The sequence below is a fragment of the Indicator indicator genome, chromosome 4 (genome assembly GCF_027791375.1).
Source record: "Indicator indicator isolate 239-I01 chromosome 4, UM_Iind_1.1, whole genome shotgun sequence".
Lineage (NCBI taxonomy): Eukaryota > Metazoa > Chordata > Aves > Piciformes > Indicatoridae > Indicator > Indicator indicator.
Genome location: NC_072013.1, coordinates 26,516,863 through 26,541,285, shown reverse-complemented (window position 1 = coordinate 26,541,285; position 24,423 = coordinate 26,516,863). Strand labels below are relative to the sequence as shown.

Here is a 24,423-nt window from a genome sequence, read left to right as displayed (position 1 = left end):
TGGTAAGTGTTGATGCATGACCAACATGTCAACAGGAAAATATAAAAGCTAGAGGCAGCTTTTTATTGCAGGGAAAACATTCCGTAATTTCAACTGTCATCTTTTTAGGGAAGAATAATTGAAGATAGAGGTGACTTCTTCATAAACAGAATTAAAAAGAAATTGTATCCACATGTTTGCTGTATTTGGAAGTTCCCTAGGTCCATGTGGAAAGTGGCAAGTATATACTGCGATAGTAAAATGCTACAGCAAAGGAATAGTGTACTACATTTTTAACATGCCAATTACAGACAAGTTTGGAACATCAGGGAAATGTAATGCAGCTTCAACCTCAGGTTACATAAGCTTTCAAAACAGGGTTTCTAAAGAGAAGAGCAGGTATGTTGCTAAAAAACTACAAACAAGCTAAACCCAAAACAAGAGACTTAAATACTCAGAAAACAGTTAATTAGAAGAAATTTTCTATGTTTGACATCATTACTGAGAGAAATGATAGATTTGGAAAGTACTGGCTGATGGGATTTTTTTGTTGTTCTTTTTGGTCCAATAAGCTGACTGATGTTTAAGATAGAATTGTTGAATGGTTATTTGTTTTAATTGAAGCCCAGTAACATAGTTTGCTTTTTGTATCTTTGCTTTGTTTGGAAGGAATGGGAGAAGGAACTTTTTCCTGCAAATTGTGACTCTTGACAAGCATTTGACAAAATACAATAATGGCTTACTTAGTGTTTTGACAAATGTTCAGTAAGGTGGTGGTTTAAACAAAACAAGCAACATCTTGAGTCATGGCTTTTTCTTTAAAACTTAAATGCAGGATTATTTAGTAGTTCACAGAGGCTTTGTCAGCAAAAAGGGTGGTAAAACTAACCAGGCTTTAGTGAAGTAGGCACTACCCTTTGTCACTTTCCTATGGAAGTATGGCATACATGATTGCTATGTTATTTATCATCAGAATTGCTCATTAATTTCAACCAGAATTTTTAGAAATTTTAATTTAATTTTTTTTTTTTTAAAGTGTGGAGGTGAAAGGTCAGAAGAGAGCAGTGTTCAGTACTTGATATCCAGTAATCCAGGTGAGGAGAGACAAAAGTTTCCAGGCATGAGACCAACTTCAATTAGATCTTGTACCTTAGACACAGAGGCACTTAATCACCAGTATAAATCCATAGGAAAGCAATTTTCATTAGTTCCTGTGTTCCTGGAACTGTGTATTTGAATGTATGAAGGTAAGTAGAAATACCAGACCTTCATTAATCCTTTCAGATGAGTTATGGAGAGACCCTGATTCATTTAGGGTTTGGGTTTTTTCTGATTCATGTGAAATTTGCTGCAAAAGTGAAAATGAGAATGGTCTCCTAGCCTGCTGCACTGCGTATAGTCATACTGAAAGACCATGTTTAAATCATAAACCCCCCATATTGTTAAGTTCTCTCTTTGCCTCAAGTTTAAGGCAATTTGGGAGAGCAGTGAAGACTTCTAGAACATGACCTCATTTGAGAAATTAAGGGCCTTTTAGGAAAATTTTTAACGAAAGATATGTGAGCTCAAATCTGAATTCTTAACCCTGTGAGACGAGCGTGGCTCCTCTAGCAGAAGATGCAAGTTGCACAGGTTCTCTTACGTGAATCCCACTGTTCACACAGGTGACAAAGTGACAAAAACCTTTGCAAATGATCAGTGTATTTTATATCATTTCTATTAAGTTCTTCAGATGTTAGGCCATAAATCCAAAGATCTAATGTATTTGTTTAAACAACTCCACACTAATTTTTTTCATAGACCTTGCCAGAGCATGGATGAAACAACTGAAGCACTCTTAAAGCACCTGCTGTAGAAGGCATGCACACACTTTTGTAACCAATTTTTGGTTTAATAGAAAACAGATGGTCACATAAGGTTAGTAATTTAAGAAAGAGTGAGGACAGCAGGGTGTTGGTGTCTTTGTGAAGAGGAAAAGAATGGCAGGGTAGTTTGAGGTACTGCATTAACTCACTGTAGCTGTTGGGAGAAATTAATTCTCCACTATACCACAGGTATGGAGGATATAGTTTTGGCCCATGAGAGTCAAGCCTAGAAAACCTAGGTTTTGCTGAAGTTATTAAAACACGGGTGATGCTGATGGTTAAATAACCCTTTTATAGGTTGCATTAGACGTAATCATTCCAGATTTGTCCCTTTGATGCCAACTACCTTTGTATGCGTATCTTGCATCTATTCCTTGGAGGTATTCCTAGCATATGGCAGGAGTCAGTCTTGGTGAAATAGTCCTGGTTGTCCCTGAGCAGAATCCTGAATGTCTTGGAGTCACTCTTCCACTTAAGCTACAGTGTATGGTGGGATTTGGTATGGAATGACTTCTATTTTGTCTACTCCTCCCACTTTGTGTTGCCACTAGTCCCCTGCTTACACTTTGTGCAGCAGATGGGCCATGGAGGTAGGGGTATCACCCCTCAGTCTTTTGGTGAGGCATCCTCTCCAACACAGCACCAGCAGCATGTCAGAAATTGCTGCTACAAGGCACATTAATAAGTCCTCACTCCCCTTCTGTGCTCTGTGACCCCTGGCAGCAAGGTCAGAGCACAGCTGTGGCCCAGAAATTGGTGATGGCATGTTGCAGGAGAGAGGTAGCTTAGAGAGATGTTCCCCTCACCTGCAGTGATGGATCCTGCAGGGTCAGCTGCAGCTTTCCAAGCCTCTCTGCCTCTTCCTATAGGTCATGGGTCTGGCATGCTACCCCTTCACAAATGCTCATCAGGAGGCACAAGGGTTAAAATCTGTTGGAACTGAGCACTTCAGAGACCCATGCATTTTCTTGATACAATCACAAAAAGCCCCACTGGTCGTTTATGAAAGTTGTAGTTTGTCTCCACCAGAGAACTGCAGGCATTTCTGTTGTATTTACTAGACCAATGTATATTCTGTATGTGCGTTTGGTCTCATTCAATACAGAAGGAACCTGTCTGTGTCACATGCTTGATTTTTGTTTGGTTTTACTGGCCTGTGGATTAATTTAAATCCATCTCTGAGGAAGCTGAGCAGCTTTTTGGAGATTCATTAGGTAACCTGTAGTAGGGTTCCACAAAAGATTCAAAATCAGTTTTTACAAAATACTTGAATGTCAGATTTTGAAATCTGTTTTGCACAAACGCTTGTGCCCTTATAACTTGATTACACAAATGCAATCAGAAAGCAAATGCAAGAGCTTTGAGCATGGCCAAAACCACCTAATTTTTAGAGAAAACAAATACGGAAGAATTGTGCAATGTTTGTAGTTTTATTGCCGGCTGAGATACGTGTACGCCTTGTCTCACGACTGCCCTGGAAACGGGACTTGTCAGAATGCTGCTTTACGGAGGCCTTTGCGATTCTAATTTAAATTTGGCAATTCCTGTCAGAGACTGCGAGTTTAAACGGGGAGGAGGGGGGGAGGAAAATAAAAAAAAGCTGGGGAGTCGGGGGTGACAGGCTCGGGCCCCGGCTGGCCGGCGCCTCTGCGGAGGGTTCCAACACCCACCGTGGGGCAGCCGGGCCCGCCGTGACCGCCCGCCGGGGCCTGGCTGCTGAGGCGGGGCCGCGCCCTGCCTTGCCCTGTCCACGGGCGGCGGCGTGTGCGGTCGTGCCGCGTGCCGCCCTGAGCACAGCCCCGTTCCTGCCCACGAGCTCCGCCCTCCCGTCCCCCTTGTACTCGTCAGCGGCACCAGCGCAGGCGGGGCCACCTCCCGGAGCGCTGGGCCGGGGGATGGGGGGACTCGACGGCGCCCGTCTTCCGATTGGGCAAAGCCGGCTCGCGGCCCCGCCTATCTTTGCTCACTTAGCTTTCTCATTGGATGCTGCCCTAGGGCCAGTCAGGGTTCAACCTCTCCAACTCATCGGCCAGTGAGAAAATGGTTGCTGGGCAGGTTGAAAGGATCGTTGTCCAATGGGAAGGCGGCCAGCTGGCGGGCGCGGTGCGCGCAGCGCCCCCTTCCTCCCCCTCCCCCTGTGGGTGCTACAGAAGGAGGCAAGGGCGGAGCAGAGGCTACCGGGGCCCGGCGGGGGTGGCGCTCGCCTCCGCCTCCCGTTCGGAGTCCCAGCTCTGCTGAAGGAAGCCCGGCCAGCTGAGTAAGAGGGACGCAGCAGGCTGCGAAGAAACGGAGGGGTTTCTCCGCTTAGAGGTGAGGCTCTCGGCATGGTCGGGCAGAGCCGAACCGGGCTGCGGCTCTGAGGGAGAAGCTGTGAGAGGGCGGGGGGCAGGAGAGTAGCCCCCACCCTCTGCGGGCGTGGAGCTGGCGAGCTTGGGGGCAGGGAGACGACACGGTGCGGCCGCCGGGTAGTAGCAGCCGCAGAGAGACGGCTGCGTACGGTGGCCAGCTGAAGTGGGGACAGTCAGAAGCCCCCCAAGGAGGCACAGGGCCCTGCCGGGAAGGGGTGGGGGCAGGGCACGGAGGTCGAGCAAGGAAGGGTGGGGGCTGGCGGGAACGGGGTGGTGGAGACAGGTGAGGAAGGATGGCGGGAGGGGGAAGTGTGGGCACGATGGGTGCTGGGGAGTTACGGCTGAGTCCAGCAGCGCGGCGACGAGGGGTGAAACGCGGCCGGAGCTGGAGAGGCCAGCGACTAGGGCGCTAGGAGCGGGGACTGCGGTGGAAGTTGTTAGCGCAGTTATAATTAGCTCGGCCGGGGTCTCTGGTAAGCTAGGGAGGAGGAAGGGGGAGGAGTGTAACTTTTCGCAGCTCGGGAAGCCCAAGGTTGTCTCCGGTTACTGCTGCCCACTGCCGCGGGGGGAGGCGCGGGCGGCCGCCGGCAGGAAGTACCAACTAGTCTCCTTCCACAAAGGCCAAATGGTGGCAGGCTCCCTTGGGTTTTATTAGTACTTGTGCACTCGCAGGAGTGGCTGCAGGGAGGAGGCTTTCCCTAAGTCGCAGCTTTTTAATTCTGCCACTCGTGATCGCTCCCTCTTGAGAGTTAGGACTTTTATATATAATGCGGTTGCATTTTTAATAGCAGGTTTTGTTTGTCTCAATAAACGTGTGTATTAAGGCTGAACTGCAAGTAGGTGGGTAAGGCTGGAGAAGCATAAACCTGGTCACTTCTGTGCATATTGTAAATTCGTCTCACTAATAGATACAGTTAATAATTTCTGCCCTAGATAGCCTAGATAGGCTTGCAGCAGTTTTCTGCTTTAATTTTTATTCACGTAAGATTCTTTAGTTCAGGCAGCTAACTGCAATTAGGAAAATACAGGAAGGAAACTACAAGGAAAGAAAAATGGAAACAGTCTTCTCTACGTACACATAGTGAAATCAGCTGCTGTGTGTTAGTTATATTATGTTTTTGACAAATTGTAGAAGTTACACACAGTAAACTGTGAAATCATACAGGGGGAAAGTCATACCTCAACAGCTAATTTTGCAGAAATCCTTTAAAGTATATAATTAAATTTGGTAACTTTTTTGAGTTCCTTATACCAAAAGGTCAGACTCCTGAAATACAATTAACAATTTATCACATGCTTTTACAATTTTTTTTCTTTCAACTAAGGTGCTGAAGTCTAAAATTTTTCAACGTTTTAGTACACTTGTTAGGTTTCTTAAGATTCTTTAATGCTAAATAGATGTCACCTTGTCAAACATTCATTCTTTTGTATTCATTACATTGAAAATGCAGTGACCTAATGGGTACGCTTTAATAGTGAACTTGCGAAGTCCTGCTGTTTCAAAGCAAATAGATAATGAATCTTCATTTGTCTCTTTGGATTTATTTATATTTTTTTTAATTTTAAAGTAGCATGAATTTCGTTATGGGAAAGTCGTCAGCTTCTAGAAGGAGGAGGAAGACACTAATGTGTTCATTGCTGTGGGTTAGATTTGGCGTTCTTAGGTCATGGGCATTTTACTGCGGTTGTACTGCATCTTTACAGTTCAAGATTCTGTAAATGGAGGAGCCCTTGGCTTGCATCAGGCTATGAATTGTAATGTAAGACGAACTGTATTTGTTTACTTGTCCATCTGTCTAAGATTGCCTTTCATTATGTATTAACATTTGTAAAATAACATGAACTCTTGATCTTGAGGGACTGCATTTATCTAGATCCTTGCTCTTGTAAATTTGTGAAGTAATTGGTTTGCTGTAGTTGGGGGCAGGTGTCTGTGTCTGTGTATTGTACATGCATGAACATGTTAAATACAATCCAGACTGTAGGCTGTTTGTCTCTGTAAGGGCTTTAATCCTTGGAATTAAAAAAATTGACTTCTTGAAGTGGAGTTGAGACCTCAGGAGCAGGGATCATGCAATTCACTCCACATCTGGCCTAGTCCATAGTTTGCTGTCATTTCAGCCTTTTTGTATTTCCCAGAGTTTCCAGTGCCTTGATCTAATCCATGTGGTCTCTAGCCAAACTGCAGATGTTGCTTCATCAGGGTTTTGATGAAAATAGTGTCACACTGAATATTATCTGTAATCATAGGATATCCTGCCAGCTATCTTTTTACACTAGTTTCACGTATGCTGAAAATGAGGAAAGTTAGGGAATTTAATAAAAATCTAACTCCTTTTGCAGCCTGTGTTAGGAGGTAGTTCTGAAATGCACTTCTTTACAGTGCATGGTATTGTCTCTCCTGATACATGATTTCAGAGATGACTGCAACCATAATTTAGTGTTAAGTAACTTGAAATATCCATGCAAATTCTTAGCCTAAAGCCTAATGCTTAAAGGATCAGCATTCTGTTCTGTAGTATGCATTTATGAAAGATTTTTCCATGTTTTACGTATTAATAGGTGAAACTACTAGATCCTCTTATTTTAGTGTAATGATGTGGTTTGGATTTCTCACTCAGTGTAACTGTTTCTGTAGAAATTAGCACAAATTGTTTTAAAAGTTGTATTAAATTCTGTGCTTAATATTTCTGTTTTTAAAAAAGTAAATTACATAGTAATGAAATACTGTCTTTTTTTTCCCCTTAAGTCACATCATTATACCTCGGTGGATGGCTTGGCCTCTTGATTAGTTCAGGACTCTTGGATGACCACATTTTATGCAAAATTTGGAATCTTCCTGCCTGGACTCCTTTCTGTTTTCTAAGGGTAACTACTTGTATGTTTTTATGATGTTGTATCTCATGTGCGTAGCACATGTCCTGATCATCAGCTGTAGGTGTTATTTTTGTGGGTTAGAGTGGTAAGCTGAAAAATATTTTTTTAAAATTAGATTTATAATAAAAATTGAAATGTTTTAGGCTTACCAAGTAGTCTTTTGGTTTGAAGATTCTGAATGTGCATTTTTTTTTGCTCCCTTTACCCAGAATTATTATAATGTAACAAAGAATTGCCATAAGATCGCATTTCTTGGAAACTTGTTAGCTGAAGCCTCAGTCTTTTAGTGAGGTCCACTGTTCACCTGATGAAATTGTGTTATGGACTTGTGAGAGAAGGTGCTTTAGATACTGAAGAAAAGTTACTGTGTGCTACTTCAGGAGAAGATTTAAAGTGGTTTCTGATTTGGGTATTGAAAATTATTTACCTGCATGTCTTGTACAGAGGGATAGACTAAATACATGGTCCTCTGTCAGGAAAAAAGAGCATTTTTGTTTTGTTATGTTTTTTCTTGGTTGTTTTTACGGTTAATCATCTGATTTTTCTGCTAAAGTATAGATGTGCTGATTTATAGTTAAAAAGCTGTAACTTCTGTTACTAATGGATCTTTGTGTAGATCACTGTAACCCTAAAATACATCAGTGTTAGGTAGGTGAATACATTCAGTATCGTTGTATCTGAAGTAAATAGATCTTGCAAAGAAAATGGCTTGTGAACTGTTCACTTGATTAGAACATGCTGTAAAGAGGTAGGTTATCACATTTGCACTTCCAATGATCATTTGTCTGTCCAGTGAGATACTTTGGTGGAACTGTGGTGGTTTGAATCTTTTCTGTATGCCTTTATGTTCTCATTTAACTACAGTTTAGTTTTACTGTGGTAGTTTCTAGATTTAGTAACTCTTGATCATGTGTTAGCTTTTGCTAACTGCTATTGATTCTTAATTTAAATGATTCCAGGCCATTCTGCTTAACAACAAGAACAAAAAAATCCTCCCAAAATAGTCTGTTATTAAAAATATACAGCCGTGAGCCTTATTTGTATACGTGGAATTAAATGCACAAATGTAGAGGCAGAGAGGAAGAAGAGCAACAGTGACTTTGTTTTTCTTTAAGGGTGGAAGTTTTTCTCTACCTAATATTGGCATTGCCTCAGTACTGTTCTGCCTTTCTATGTAAGCCTCTAGTGATAAATACGATCTCCTGAGAGTGTGGTTCATTTACTGTTGATAACAAGCCAGATCCATTTGTTTTAGCTTGTGGAAGGTACACATCCAAACAGAGGAATTTCTTCTCCAGAGTGAAGTGTTGAGACCTGAAGCTTAGCTGTGGTAATTTGTAAAACAAAGCTCTTAACTTTATGAAATATGATGGGAGTAAGGAACTTAAGAAGATGTCCTTGAAGGGCAGGAATTTTTCAATTCCCTTTAGACATAACATAAACAGATTGGGGTGACTGTGGAGTGTTGAAGTAAACTTTCAAGGCAAGGTAGAATTTACTTCAGTGTGCTTTGTAAACCTCATTTCAGCTCCTGAAATGCCAGTGTATGATACATATTTATTCTCTGCTTCCACAGACAGTGAAGTGACAGCGAGAACGTTATGAATTCCAGACTAATTCTGTGCTACGCTTGGTGTTCTTCTCATTCCTTTTCTCTCCTTAATTAATACTGTTTAGCCTACGCTTACTTTCAAAGTGAAGGAAGGGATGTCACGTATGTCCGTAGGTGTGGGGTTTTTTTCTGTGTGGTTTTGGGATTTGTTTTTTGGGAGTGAGTTCAGCCCTTTATGTCTGAACAGTAGCATACCTTCATTCTCACTTGCTTTAATAGTAACAGACTTTAGGTGTATTATAGGTCAGGATTTGATGACCAAAAACATTGACATGAATTCTCCCTTCTTTGAGCAGGCCTTTTCTAGTAATTTCTAGCTCCTGTAAGAAGCTGTTGCATGGGTGTTTAGGTATGGGAGTAAGATTCCTCCCTGTATGCACACTTTAAGCCATTTTAGCCCAACAGTTACTCATCTTGACTAAACTGGAGCAGGGCTGGGGAGGTGGGAAAGCAATGGACTTAAATACATTTTGTATGTTTTAATGTGTCTTCAGGTCCAGATTACTTTTTACTTCAGTGTTTTCTAAGGTTTTTAATGCTCCTTCCCTCACTTCCTCTCAATTTTGCTAGCAGTCAAGATGTGATTGTTGTGGGGATCTCCAACATTTGCTGAGGACACCAGATCAGATGCACTGTTCAGTGTAGTCTGGCAGCTTACTGTGTTACGTAAGTCATGTTTAAATGATCAGTGTTAAGTCCGGATGGGAGAAAGGATTTACACTGTGTCTGTTAACTGTACCTTCAGCCTTACCTTTTTCCTGTGCAGATTCTTATACAGGGAATGCTAGTCAAGACTCAGTCTACCACTTAATTAAAACTGTTAATGAAGTTGTTCCAAAGCCTAAGCTAAAATGCATGTTGGGTAGGGGAAAGATGTGGTGTGCATCAGGTGTTTCTGGGAAATAACCATAACTTCAGGAATGTTTGTTTTCCTCTGTACTTCCTACAGGTAGATGTGTGCTTGTGAAATGTGTGCCCATGGAATAGGGGAGAGCGGGAAATTGGTTTATCAGTCAGCTTCAGTTTGTTACTAGCACAGGTTTACTATCCAAAGAGACTTCTGTCTGGTTTTACTGTTATGTACTTCTACAGTTACTAGCCAAATGAGATTGCAAAGGAATTACCCAAATTACAGTAGCAAGTAGTCTCTAATTTTGATTTTAATACTTAAGTTGCATTACTGAAAACTGGACAGGCAGCTTTCACTCATGAGATGCTTACACCTATTCTAATCTGCTATTCCTATCCTGTAATGAAAAAGTACATTTTCACTTTGGGACAGTCTTAGCCTGAAAAATGTAACACTATGGCTATATGAAAAGAATTAAGGAACTGCGAGTTTAATAACTTCCTAAAAAGAAAAGCCAGAAGGGACCACTTTGAATGAAGTTATTTTGACCTGCATAGTGCAGGCCAAGTACTTTATTTATGGTCTTGCTACTTAAGCATATTCTTTAATGGTAAGTGAATAACTCTTGTGTAGTTGACTATAGTGCTTGTTTTGTGCATGAAAAGGTCGTGTTCAGACAATGGTAACTGTGACACTTGTGTTTTATATACTCATGCTTTTTGAAGCTTTTCTCTACAGAAAATGAAAACTCTGTGCAGTTCTAAATCCTAAACATTGTTTAATTTGCTCTTAAAACTTTTTTTTTTTTTGGAAGTTGAAGAGGAAAGGAAGTACTCTGCCCCAGTAGAAGTGATTGAGGGGTTTCACATGCTGTGTTCTTTGTGACTTTTTCCAGCTGTACTTCCTAACCATGTGTCAGTGGCAGCTGCACTGCACTATCAGACCCTGTGACAGATGGAGCTGTGTTTTTTCCTCTGAAATGGTGGCACGGGTCCTGTATCATCCGCAACGCAATGTGAATTTTTTTGTGGTAGCCTGGAATGTTTCTTCTGAGTAGCTGCATGCTATGACCAGGGCTGTTTGTTCTCTGTAGGTTTGCCAGCCAGGGACATGCCTCTTCAATTTTTTTTTTTAATTTTTTTTCCCAAACCCCAGTATGGTGTAGGGTTACAGTGCATGGATGCTTCTTCCCATCTCAGCAGGGAGGAGTTCTTATTAAATCCTCTCCGTGGAACTAGAAGGAATCGAGGAGCATGCTGTCAGGGGCAAAATTTCTATGTGCAGACTCCTTTGTAGTTCATTGGCATGAATGAGGAGTTTGGCACTCCTAGACATTGAGTTCACTTTGCTTCCTTTTCTGTACATTTGCAAAATAATTTTAATTAAAAGCATTCTGCCACAACTGACTTGTGGCTCAGTTTGCATTACTGCAATGAGAAAAGATGAAAAAATGCCAGAAAAAATACTGAGATATGGTGTTCCTCATTGTTGTTTTCATGACAAAAGATTCTAAAATAGAGCATCTGAACTCCAAGAAATTCGGCTGTTGAACTTCTACTTCCAGAGAAAGGTGACTTAGCTGGCTTCTGTTATTATTGAACAGCCATGTATAGACCTCTCATTGGAAGTTGGCATAAACTTTAAGTTTGCTTACAAATGTTTACCAGATTGGCATGTTCAGAATCCTGTTACTTGGTCCATTTTTCCGAGATGTGAGTAGGTTCCCTGAAATTAGGCTGGAGTAAGGAGGGTGCAATTTCTAAACACTCTTTTTTAGTATGCCCAGTTTGCACTTCTTTGAACTGACTATGCTACTCTGTCAGCTGATGGAGAGGACTGGCAACTGTCAGTTAGTGAGAGAGGATTGTCTGGCCCTAGTATTGTGGATTTTTGTGCAGACTTGTGCTGATTTTCCTTAGGACCAGAAACTGAAGTGGGGGAAGCACTGCATAATTAAATGTGATCCACTTATTTTGCAGAGTAATGCTGTCGAAAGAGAGTTTGACTAGTGCGTGGATTTCTAGGTTGGGATGTGGGTGTTGCTATGCAGTGCTGCAGAAGGACAAGTTATGTAGAAAATAGGGAGTAGTTTATTAAGGATATGACCCTATCAGAAATTCTTGTGCTAGAAAGTAAAGTAAAAGGCCTGATAAAATGTAGATTAGCTGGTAACAAAGGGCCTTTTGTATCTTTTGTAGGTCAGCAGCTGAGTGTGTTTGACAAGAACTGAAATTTAATGTCTCCTGTAGTAACCATGGCACTAGTAATTTTAAAATCCACCATACCAGTGGAACTCTGGTTTTCATTAGCCATCTAGCTTCTGGAGGGAGACTTAGAAATCCTGCCTGTTCAGTATGATTTTTGCCTAAAACATAAGACAGGACTATGGTTATTTCCTATAAATAAATAAATAAATAAATAAATAAATAAATAAATAAATAAATGAAAATCTTTGCCATTTACAGAGTGGGGAGTCTGTTCAGTAGAAATATTTGAAGTTGGAGCAAGTAATATTTCTTCCATTTAATTTTTAGTTTAGACTGCTGTCATGCTTAAGCTTTGTTAGATTCTTTTCAAGAGTGCTCTGGGACAAATTTTATTAGGGAAATTTGTGGAACAAAAAGGAAGGTGTCTACATATATGAGCATGAAATATATGGCCTAATTGAACTACCATATGAATTTGTGTTTCATTTTGCTTTTTTGAAATTACATATCCTCACATATGATTGCTGGCTTTCTTAGCTGCTTTCAGTATTTAAATACTAGCATATATTTTAGATGTTAGAAATTAACATTATTTATATAATTCAAATAGATAAATCTTGCATTTTCTGTGTGTCTAACAAAGTGTAAATACAGATCTGAAAATACATTAAAAGCAGAAATTTGTCAAAACCAAGCATTCTGAAAGATTAAAATGTCCGAATTGCTTTTCCCTGTATGTTGTTAATTCTGTTCCCTTATGAGTGTGTATTTTGGTCTGCTTTAATTAGTGTCAAGAGAAAAAGAAAATGCAAAAATTAGTGTGCAGTGAAAAAATAGCTATTTTGATGTATATTTTTGTTCCTTGTAGTAACAGCGTGGGGTAATGCCTTGGGCAGTACACATCTAAATGTACTTAAAATGGAGAATTAATAATTTTATTGTGGCCTTTTCTTGTGATTTGCAGTCACTGTTTTCATAATATGTTATTAGTAGTTATACTTAGCAACAGTTCTATGGATTGTTTTTTTTACATATATAGTGTCTAAAATTACCTGCTAAAACACTACTGACAATGTTGATAGTTTGATTGAGAATGCCTCTCACACACACGAAAAGCCCCCAAAATAGTTTCTCTTGTTATATTTGGTGTCTGAACTTTGTACCCTGATTTCTTCTGTTTTGTTTACAGTTGAGAGCTCAGTACTGTCTAGTTCTGTTTGCTCTAAATGGGGTGATGTAATTGGGAAGTAATAGGTATTAACTATGGGAAGATCACCTAGGTAAACAGGCACAACACATGCAGACACCCTTATGTTTTTTTTAAAGAGATTCAGCTGGTGCTGTGGCAGGTTAGCAGAAAACTTTGGAGTAAAACAAGTTCTAAAAGTTTGAAAATTGCAGCACTGGTAAAACTACAAGTAATTAAAGGATTCTGTTGTTTTAAAAGTGAACATGTTAGTAAACTGAACTATAGGCTGAACTACTACCTGTCATGTACAAATGCATTCTTAGGACAAATCTAATTTCATCCAGATGTGTGTGTGTGTGTGTGTGTGTCCTGCCAAAAGAAAAAAAGTGGGTATGATCAAGGAATCTTAAACTCCTGTACCAATTGTCTGTTTTCTTGTCTGCCTTTCTGAGAAGTATGCACTGCTTGCTTACTTTCTGTTCCTCCAGAGGAGCTGAGTTCTCCAGCAGTCTTGTCTAGGCAGATGGATGTAGCCATGGAGCCCTGCAGTGCTTCCTGCAAATCTGGAGAAATCCCAAAAGTAAAAGAGGCTTTATCCTGCTGCCTTCTCCTTGTCCCCGAAAGTCTAGCAACAGGCTAGCAGCTGGCAGCTGCAGCAATCAGCTGAGCTATTGCTGGCAGTGTCCATTGCTCACATGAAAAGGAGGTTGGGAGGCCCTCTGCAGTGTGCAGGGTCTGGATTATTGTGTATGAATGATCTGCCCTTAATCTGCTACTGGGTGTCTAATTTATGATTGCTTAATTTTCTTAAATTGTTTGGGAGTGAGGTGTCTGTATTACATGGACACATCCTGAGGGGTGTAATCAAGAATTTACCAATGTTTCCTGTGCACAATATACTCCTTTTCTGTGTTTATACAAGTGATTGCATAGTGCTCGTTGTCCCTAATAAAACACTTTATATTTTGAATGCTAATTGCTAAGTATCCAAGCACGTGTTTGGATCACATTTATTTTAGGTGTGCATGCATACAGTTTTTTGTACCACGGTGTTCTAGACCTGTCATATTTTGATGCAAAAGCACACAAAGACTGAAAAAAAGCAGACTGAAAACCACCTAAATTCTATTTATTCTTTTAGCTACCTGCCCAAGGTGGTCACTTTTAAAATGCCATTTAATAGCCTTTTGCTGGATGTCTCGTGTGTGAACCAGCAGCTATGAGCACTGCTTATCATTCTGTGAGGTCTGTGGCCTGGCCAAATTTCCTCCCACCGTTTAATTAAACTACTAAGCTATGGAATAGATATAAGGATTCCATGGGAGGCCCTGCTGTTGGTCTTGCTGGGTGGTTCAACTGTAGTAAAACAACCTTAAGTCACCAAATAACTAGGAAAGAAATGAGTTCTATAGAGAGGGGTTTCAGAGACACTGAGCAAGACATTAAGAATAACTTAATGAGATAAAAATAAGTGTTGCAACTCCAACTCTTTAAAACCTTATCTACTGTACCTAGGAACATATGTTAAAATGAAACTGTTGATATAATCCTTACTATAAGCATCTTCTATTTCATTTGGATATTCAGATAGTTCTCATTAATGAATTTCTGTATGCTGTGTAATTCAAAAGGATAAGAGGCAAAAAACTCACATACTAAAGATTTTAAATAATTCATGTTCTTGTAGTGGAATTAAAAGTAACCTTGAAACCCAAAACTTAGATGTCTGTAGCTTTTTTTTTTCCCAAAAAAAACAGTTATTATACTTCTTCCATGTTTTCTGTTTAAAAGTAAGTTGATTCTTCTCAAAGACAGTAGTATCTTGTGCAGGATTTGATAATGTCTATGAGTCATCTGTGGCATTAGAGGCCGAGTTAGACAATACATTGCATGCTACAGACTTTTCAGAACTATTTCCATCTTGCCCATGGTAAATTCATAATTTCTCTCTTCCAGGTTCATGTTGGGCAGAGGTCTAAAACGCAAGCTGAGTGACTATGAGGAGAACATGGCTGGTCTCTCGAGTGCCTTTGATTCCAGTCGAAATTTGTCATACCCACTTAAGAGGCAGTTGGTGCTTAATATGTGCCTCACCAAGCTACAGACATACAAAATGTTGGTGGAACCGAACTTACACCGCTCTGTCCTCATAGCCAACACAGTACGGCAAATTCAAGAGGAAATGAGACAAGAGAGTAATCAACAGCCAATTAATGTCTGCCCTGGCATTACTCCTAGTTCTCACAGCTACACAGGGATGGAGTCATCTGGGATTTCTCTTCAGTTGCCTTCAGGTATTAGTCAGCAAGAATCTAACTGTTGCGATTTGCGGTCTGTAGAAGACCCAATTGAAAATAGCCTGCTGATAGTTTCAGATGATGACATGTCATCTGCTATTTCATCTATTCTGAAGGATTTAGACTTTGTAGAAGATATAAGCCCACCTACTTGTCTGGTTCCTACTGGAGATGACCAGCCAAAGTTTCCAGAAAACACTGGTCTAAAACTAGAAGATGATAGACAGGATTTGAAAGGAGCTGAATGTGTGTTTGGTTCCTTTGAGATTTCAAATTCAACTAGCTACTTGAAGGATTTGGCAATAGATGACATCTTTGAAGATATTGACACGTCAATGTATGATTCAGACTTTTGCTGCCCTCCACTCATGCCGCCCAGACCACCATCTCTCACTACAGAAGAACCATTGAAAACCTTTCCATCTTGTAATTCTTCTTCGGCAAGCAACATCCAGATATGTAGAACAGATCTGAGTGAGTTGGACCACATCATGGAAATTCTGGTTGGATCCTGATACTTGTTTTACCCAAAGATACTTTAACTGCCACTTTCATTTGGTTTCAGGATATGAGCCACTGGAAAAGCTGTAAAGAATTCTTTAAAACACAAACTAAAAATAATTTGTCCGTAGTGGGATTTTCTAAATAATTCCAAAACTTACAAACCAAAAAAAGTGGCAGTTTTTTTTTTTAAAAAGAAATATTTATTTATCAGAACTGTGCAATCATCTTTTTCCTTCCAGGGTGTGTGTGGAACTACAGGCGCATACCCTTATCACCCCTCATGCCTCTTTCAATAAACTTTTTTATGTGCAATTTTTAATTTGTCAGAAGAATCTACATGCAAAACAAATTTCATATGAGATCTTTTACAAAGCCTCCACTTTATTTTTAATATCAGAGTCTATGCCAGGTTGGTGTTCGTCGAGTTGCATAGCTGGGTTGCGTGGATTGCAGGCGCATTACTAGAGATGGGTATATTTTAAAAATGAGACATGCTTTGCTTTCTTTGCTCAGAAAAGCAGATCAAGATGATCAAGATGCTTATCAACAAAGTTTCTTGCATTTTCTAAAGCATTCAGAACTATTTATTTTTGTAAATTTTATAGTCTTTCTACATTTTACTACGTTCTTTCATCATAGTTCAAATATACTGGACTCGTAGTTGGATGTGTTTAGCACTACCTCTGAACTGAAATGCTTTAATTCTTTCCAGTGCTTCGTCTAAGACTGCAGATCTTTTGGGGTGTTGTTTTGTTTTGTTTTATTTTTGTGTTTGGTTGCTATTTTCCTGGGGGAAAGACTTTTAACTCTAGGCTGATCCTTTGACGGTGACCTAGCTGATTTTTTTAAATCAAGGGTATTCAATGTTTTAAAACTTTTAAGTATTTACAAATGTAATTTATATGTAGATTGTGCAATTTAACTTTTTTTGTCAGTATTATGTGCTTAGATTTTGAATAATCTTGGCGTTCTTTAAATTAAAACTTACTATGTACAGGTAGCTTTTTAATCTGTTTTGGAAAACACTGTCCTTCAACCCTGCTTTCACCACAAAGTTTAAGATGATTTTTATGTGCAATATTATTTAAAAAGATACATGTTGTATACCTGGCATTGTGGAAAGAAACGCTTCAAACTTAAAATTTCTAGCACCTTCAGAGGATACTTGGGAGAGTCAACATTTCTGTATCCTTTAAGAAACACAGTCGAGAACACTTCTGACTACACCAGTGCTTACCACTGTGGCTACTCCTGAAGTGCTCACTGATGTGGTGAGTCAGTGCTGATGACCAAGTTCCATTGTGAGGCAGTCAGTGCCTGTAAGAGCTCAGGGGTCTGGCTCCTCGGGGCCTGCCTGGTCTTCAGAGGCATCATGGTGGTCATTGCTGCTGCTGCCTCAGACTATTCTGGGGAAGGAGGGGCGTGTGTCTGTGGCAGGTGTGGAGATAAGCATCTATAAGTGCACTCGCTAAATGAAGGTGAGATTTGCAGTGAGAGAACTATTTCTCCCTAGGACAGTTTGGATACTGTTTCAGCCTGAACTGAGGTCTGTATTGATCCTTGCTGTCATCTTCTGAACTACACACTTGCACATTAGTTTTTGGTTTGTTATTTTTTAATTTTTTAATCATAAAACTACTTTGAAAGCTGCGGCACCTGTCTTGTAAGAAAATTGGAGTTGTAAAAGCTTTGCTTTGGTTTCTTGGGTTTTGGAGGGTGGGGGTATTGTTTGTTGCTTTGTTCTGCTGAGAGTTTTCATGAATGGGGCATCAGCAGAGGAAGAAAATGTTCCCTGTGTGGTGCATCTCACAGAAGATGAAATCCTGGCCCTGTCATAGGGGCCAGGGTGTCACCTTGTATTTCCAGTCTTAACTGATGCTGTGGCGCACCTGCCATATCTCCATTTTTTTATTGGGACTGTTTTGGTTAACAGCTGCCGATCCAATTTGGTATCCCAAACCAATGGAGAACCAGTTCAGGTCACATCCTTGCAGCCATCTGGATTGTTTAGCAACTGAAGGGTATAAATGTATTTATATGCATATAATGTATTGATTCTAATATAAAACTTCTGATCTAAAGTATTTTGAATTGCTGGATAAAGGGATTTGTTTGAAAAGTGTATAAATAGTTCTTGAAGAGGTACAGCTTTGGAATGTACACAGATTGTGCATTGTGTATAGACTACTCTGGCTTTTCCTCAGCCTCTACTTTTGTATAAAAAGATGACTGAATAAATCCTTGAAATATTAAGGGCCTTCTGCACTGTGATGAAGCAGAGTTGTGGTTAAAAATGTCTTTAAATTCAGTAATGAGGGATAAAATAAAAAGACTGCATCTAATTTCTTTTTGCTTTTGAAAATATGGAATGTTACTATGCAGTAAAGATATTTTGGTATGAAAATTTGTATTATGTAGCAAATAGAGATCACTTAATCCACTTACCTTTCAGCCCCTATGGGAACATAAGAGAAGACATCTCTTCAGGCTTGACATGTTAAAGATGTTTGTATACTTCATTTAAAAAAAAAATTAAATTATTGGTAAATATTTTATCAATAGTTCAAATTTTAACTTTTGTTCAAGTGCTACAGAGCTCTGTTTCTAACTGGTTGCTTGCATCACAGTGCCAAGACCATGAGCTGGTATGTAATGCAGTTATGTATGGAATTACGTGCAAAGGGAAGTTTAATTTTTAAATATGCACAAACTAATTTTAAAATCCTTCCATGTAAAATGAAGTTAGAGGCTAGTTGTGGTGGACCTATTTATTGTATGTTTTGGAAATAAAAGCCACAGTTTTGCAGTTTAGCCATTTCTATTTTGGGGCCTTCTGTGTTTGATTTTTAAAACACAAAACAATGGTACTTTGCCACTCTTCATAGGGTCTTTTATTCTTGAAGATGTAACATTTTCCTAGGTGGTTGCTTTTGTACATTTTTAGTTTTTTCCTTCCTTTCTCACTGTTGTGCAAGCCAGCCAGCCACCCTAACAGAGTTTAACTGTAGGTTTCTGCATAAGCCAAAAGAGAGATTCCATGATGAAAGGTACTTTTTATTAATAGTGCTGCAGCTCGAGCTAGATGCTACCAAAGAGGGACAGCAAACAAAGAAATGCCTGGGCAATGATAATTCCCTTAGAGTTGAAGTTCCCTGCCCCTCACATGACAATTTTTAATATCGAAGTCTGGCTTCGTCTTCATTTTTATTGGTTGGATTTGTTTGCAGTTTTGTTACTAAGCAGTTGCTATGTGGCCGTCTTACACAAATCGCATCCTCCCAGTTGGTTTTGGCCGGTTCTGCAGTTATATTGTAATACAGTTCCTGTGGTTCATATACCACCATCTGTAGGCTTTGCTTACTTCAGCTATTCATGTTTGTCTGTCTAGTTATTACTCATGTTTTACCTGTTTGGCTCTAAGCTTCAACTAACTTCTACAACATTACACTTGCTTCGTGTGCCCCATCCCTGCAGAACAAGGGATGGTGGCATTCATGTTGTGAAGAGGTGATATGTTTGTTAGCATTTAATTATCTCTTGGGCTTTTTCTCACTTAACTGCTGTAGTAGTCCCAGCCCATGCAGTTCTTAGTGTTGCTTCAGAAGTTGCTGTGCCTCAAAGCAGGTATCAAATAAAGGTCCTTGATGCGTGCGCTTGACACTTCAGGCTTGTCAGTCTGGAACAAAACCGCTGCCACTTGGTGCTGCTGGAATGTCATTTGCTAGTCTGTGCTAATGTAAATTGCACCAGCAACTTCAGGTTTAAAGGGGTCTGTCCTCTTGTGGATCTCTGAGATCCTGACTCTTGCAATGAACTTCATGTTGTTGATGAGGCTGCACTGGCTCCTACTTAAAGGCCAAAAATTCTTCCTGCCTTTTGTCCGGCTGCTCACAGTGTGAAAACATAGGTCCAGAAGTAACTTCTGCACAGAAATGCAGTTCTGGCTATGACAGTTGTCACCCAGACATTAACTCGGTGTCTACATCACTACAGTACAGAAATCTTGGTACTGTGGGTCTTGAGGTCTGGCAACAGCACATGCTACCTTGTGAAGGTATGCTGCAGTTAGTCTTGTAAGAAAGTATTTCTGAAGTATTGTTTAGATCATGTTAAGACTCTCTAAAGGAAGTGTAGGGTTTCACATACTTTCATCACTTTTAGCCATACTGAACTTGTAAAGTCTGCTGAGCAGCACAACTCAGTGCAATGCTGGTTTAGAACACGACTAGCTGGGGAGGAGCAGGTACTACCTTGAGTGCACTGTCTGTGTCAATATTCTGTATGCTGGGAATGAGACTAAAAGACCAATTTTCCAGCTCAAGCAAGAGTCAGATGCACAAAAAAATCATCCATTAATTCTGTGAAGATGAGTTAACAGTTGCAAAACTAGTTTTGAGCTACTGAAAATCGGTGTCCAAAGTGAGAAATTTAGCTATTAAGATTTGGGAGGATTGCTCTCTACAACTGTCTGAAAGGAGGTTATAGTGGGGTGGGGAAGGTTTAGATCGGCTATTGGGGAAAATTTCTGTTCTGAAAGGGTAGTCAGGCATTGGACCAGGTTGTTCAGGGAGGTGGTGGAGTTGCCATCTCTGGAAATGTTCAATAAACATGTGGACATGGCATGTTGGAACATTGTTTAACAACCATGGTGGTCTTAGGTTGACAGTTGGACTTGATCTTAGAGGTCTTTTCCAATTAAAACAATTCTATGATTATCAAAGCAGATGTTTAGGGAAGCTGGAAGATTTTTGGCATTGAAGTATTTGCCCATCTTACACAGGCATCTTGCCTTGAGTGAAAAAAAGAATAATGTTGAGACTATACTCTCTCCATTTCCCTTCATTAGGTACCACTTATCCCAGGAGAGCACTCAGTGTTTTGGCACCCAAGTTGTGCTGTGGGTTGACAATTTCAGAAGTTCACTTCCCCATTTATTGGAAGGATCAGAGAACAACTGCTAGATGAAACTGAAGTGAGCCTGTTGTGTATGCTGGGGGGGGGTTTGCTTTCTTTGAATCCTCCAGAGGTGTCTGGCAAATTAAACTCAGATTGACAGAGAAGTTCAGGGGTTAACAATTTTAATGCAACTTGATTTTAGCCAAACTGGAATGACAAACAGGAGAACAGGGATGGAAGAGCAGACAGTGAGGTGGATTAGGAACTGATTACAAGACAGAGTTCAAAGAGTGGTGATCAATGGTGCCAGGTCCAGCTGGAGAGCTGTAACTAGTGGAGTCCCTCAGGGATCAGTGCTAGGTCTAGTCCTGTTCAACATCTTCATCAATGACATTGATGAGAGGACAGAGTGTGTGTCTGCTCAGCAAGTTTGCTGGTGACACCAAACTGGGAGGCTTGGCTGATACAGCTGAAGGCTCTGCAGCCATCCAGCAAGACTTGGACAGACTGAAGACCTGGGCACAGAGGAACCAAATGAGGTTCAACAACGACAAGTGTGGAGTCCTGCATCTGAGGATGAATAATAAACTGCACCAGTACAGGTTTGGAGGTGATCTGCTGGAGAGCAGCCCTGTGGAAAGGGACCTGGAAGTCCTGGTAGATAGCGAGTTATCCATGGGACAGCAATTTGCCCTTATGGCCAAGAAGGCCAATGGGATCGTGGGGTGTTTTAAGAGTGTGTCCAGCAGATCGAGGGAGGTTCTCCTCCCCCTGTTGAGACCTTATCTTGAATACTGCATTCAGGTTTGGGATCCCCAGTTTAGGAGGGACAGGGACCTGCTGGAGCAGGTCCAGCTGAGGAATGCGAGAATGATTAGGGGACTGGAGCACTGCCTTATGAGGAGAGGCTGAGGAACCTAAGGCTTTTTAGTCTGGAAAAGAGAAGACTTAGAGGGGATTTAATAAATGTTTATAAATATCTTAGGGCTGGGTGTCAGGAGGGAGGGGACAGGCTCTTCTCACTTGCTCCCTGTGATAGGACAAGGATGTAAGCTGCAGCACAGGAGGTTCCACCTCGACAGAAGGGGGAACTTCTTTACTGTAAGGGTCACAGACCACTGGAACAGGCTCCCCAGAGAGGTTGTGGAGTCTCCTCCTCTGCAGACTTTCAAGGCCCATGTGGATGCGTTCCTCTGTGACCTGAGGTAGCTATAGTCCTGCTCTGGCAGCAGGGTTGGACTCGTTCTATTTGGGTCCCTTCCAATCCCTGACATCCTGTGAACTATTAAAACATCTTTGCTATTCAGAAGATCAGAATGCTTTTAAATGCTGTAAAGACCCTACACTTTGAAAAGCCACCAATGGTGAGCTTACAGAATGCCTGTAAATCATGGGAGGGTCTGGAATTCCCCTTTTTTGTGTAGGTTTTTTTGTTTGTGTAGTTTTTTGTTTAACAAAATTCCACATATTATTTGGACTTTAAAAAATAAGTTTACAAATACTAGCACTATGCTGTTTCTAAAACAAAGCTTCCCAAAATCTGTCCCTTCTACTCTGCTCAGTTTTAAGGATTGTTTCTTAAAATAAGTTACCTGAAATTTGACCTATGTTACACCTTTGACCAGAACATGCACTGAAATGTTTTCAATCTCACAAAGCCATTCACAGTGCTCCTTCTACAAAGGAAACATCTCAGTAATTACATTGCCAAGTTGTTCCTCTTAAAACTTGGTTCTATGGGTATATTTTCACTTCCAGGGGGGAGGAGGAAAAAAAAAAAAAAGGCATTTCTGTCTAGCTCTGCTGTCTAAAACTCTTACCTGGCTTTAGTTTTCACCTTTTCAAAATCCTAAGCAAATGTCAGAAGTCTGTGGTATTTGCTTTCTGCAAACAGAGTACAGTAACATGTTTAGTTCATCAGAACTCAGTATTTCACAGCTGAGGGCTCATACCTAAGATAAGAAATGATGAAATAGTAGCTTAAAACATACTAAGATACAAAGTTTTATTTCCTCTGTGCACCATTTCCACAGAACAACCACCTGCTACTCCTCAGCATGGCCGTGCTTTCAGAGAGTGGGCACACAGCAGTGGCTGGCACATGTGGCTGGGTGCCGGGGAAGGCAGGAACAAGGAAATGACTAAAGGAAATGAACAGCCAGTATTTGTGCAAAACACCCCAGAGGGGTTTCCGGCACCCCTCGCTTCCCAGGATAACAACAAAAGACAAGGCTACTTTATACTATGCAACATGCCTGAAAATGATCAGCTAACATTTGGTTGTCTCCCTAAGCATGTTTGAGTCAGTTAAGAGAATGAGTGCAATTTTCTCTTGTGAGTACCCCCAAATAGGCAGATTGTGTCCAAATTCTGACAAAGGCTGGAGGACTGCCAGGGCTACACAACCAGGAAGCCAAATTGGATTATTTTGTCATTTCAAAGCTGCTAGTCTATTTCTTTTGAAGAGATGAACTTGTTCTCAGACTGGAGACAGAAAGTCTCTCAGTTATCTTGTGCATCCCGTGTTTACAGGCAGTAAGGGCTCAGGTGGCCCAAAGAATATGTCCAAAAGAGACCTGAAAGGTTGAGCCCATCACCTTTGGAACCCCAGTAATTTTTTTCCTCACTGAATCAAAGGGCTGAAACCTTTTTTCCCAATCCATACCTTGGACACAGCTGTAACACCTGCTACTATGAGGGAATGATGTATTCACCCTTCTCCTGTGGTAATGAGAAAACATGCATCCAGTGTTAGCAAAAGCAAAGGCAAACTCAAAGGCCCAGGAGGAAAGAGGGCCTCAGCTCTGGTGCATCAGCCAGTGTTACACATGCTGCAGACTGCCCCCTTAAGTCCCTCTGCAGGGCCCTGTTTGTCTGAAAGCATAGAAATGGGACTTTGTTCTGGTAACTGATTTAAAAAAAGTTTATTACCCACCTCAACTATGCATCATTTATTAGCAATTTACTATTATGTGAGTTTATGGCTACAGCCTATTTAATACCTACTTAAGTGCTCTGAAAGACTTATAGAGGAAATGGAAAAATAATTCAAATCCAGTGTTAAGTAGGAAAGTTAAGTTAACCCTGCTCTTGCAACCACATGGAGTTTTCAGTCTGATGCTGCAGAACTCCCGCCAGGGCCAGGGAAGCTGCTGAACCACTGTCAAACAGCACTTTTCCAAACGGCCGATTACCATCTACTACTACAGATTTCATATTCTGCTTAATAGCACTGAGGTGCCATAATCATTATTTAAGTTAGAACTTCAGAGTGGCCAAAGCCAATAAATAAAGCTGTTGCAGCTGGCAAAGAAGCACCATGGATTATATGAATGACAGTGAAGTGCATCCCTTCCAGCACTCACACACACAGGGAGATGGGCACCACAGTCAACAGTTGCTATAAATTTCTAAAAGGGCAGAAATTCACAACACTGTCAGTGCCATTCCTGAACCACACCACTATTAGGCTTTAACAGGCATGGTTATGTGTGGTTTAAGTGGTAGCCAAATGAATCCAAGAAGCCCTGTTCAAATCAGCTTCAGAGAGGTGATTTATTTCAGTCAGTCAGAAACCAATGCCAGGACAAAATGATCAACCAACTCTACCCACATCATCACAGTAGGCTTCATCAGATGGAAGTCAAAACAGTTTTTTCTTCCTAAAGCCCAGGGAAAGCCATCAGATGTAGGAGGCTCCTCACATTATGTTCCACATTGGCAGATCTCACCTGATCCAAACTGGACCAAATATGAGGAGAGATGGTGACAAGGCACACTTCACAACACACTCAAGGTG

The 24,423-nt window shown here is 40.8% G+C and overlaps 1 protein-coding gene across 1 annotated transcript; it reads left to right on the top strand.

The window, feature by feature from the left end:
• The first annotated feature begins 7,034 nt into the window (after positions 1 to 7,034).
• On the top strand, positions 7,035 to 15,855 carry LOC128981554 (SERTA domain-containing protein 2-like). Its single transcript, XM_054400407.1, has 2 exons — positions 7,035 to 7,060; positions 14,884 to 15,855. The coding sequence occupies exon 2, from the start codon at positions 14,888 to 14,890 to the stop codon at positions 15,737 to 15,739; it is 852 nt and encodes a 283-aa protein (XP_054256382.1). The 5' UTR covers positions 7,035 to 7,060; positions 14,884 to 14,887; the 3' UTR covers positions 15,740 to 15,855.
• The last annotated feature ends 8,568 nt before the right edge of the window (positions 15,856 to 24,423 follow it).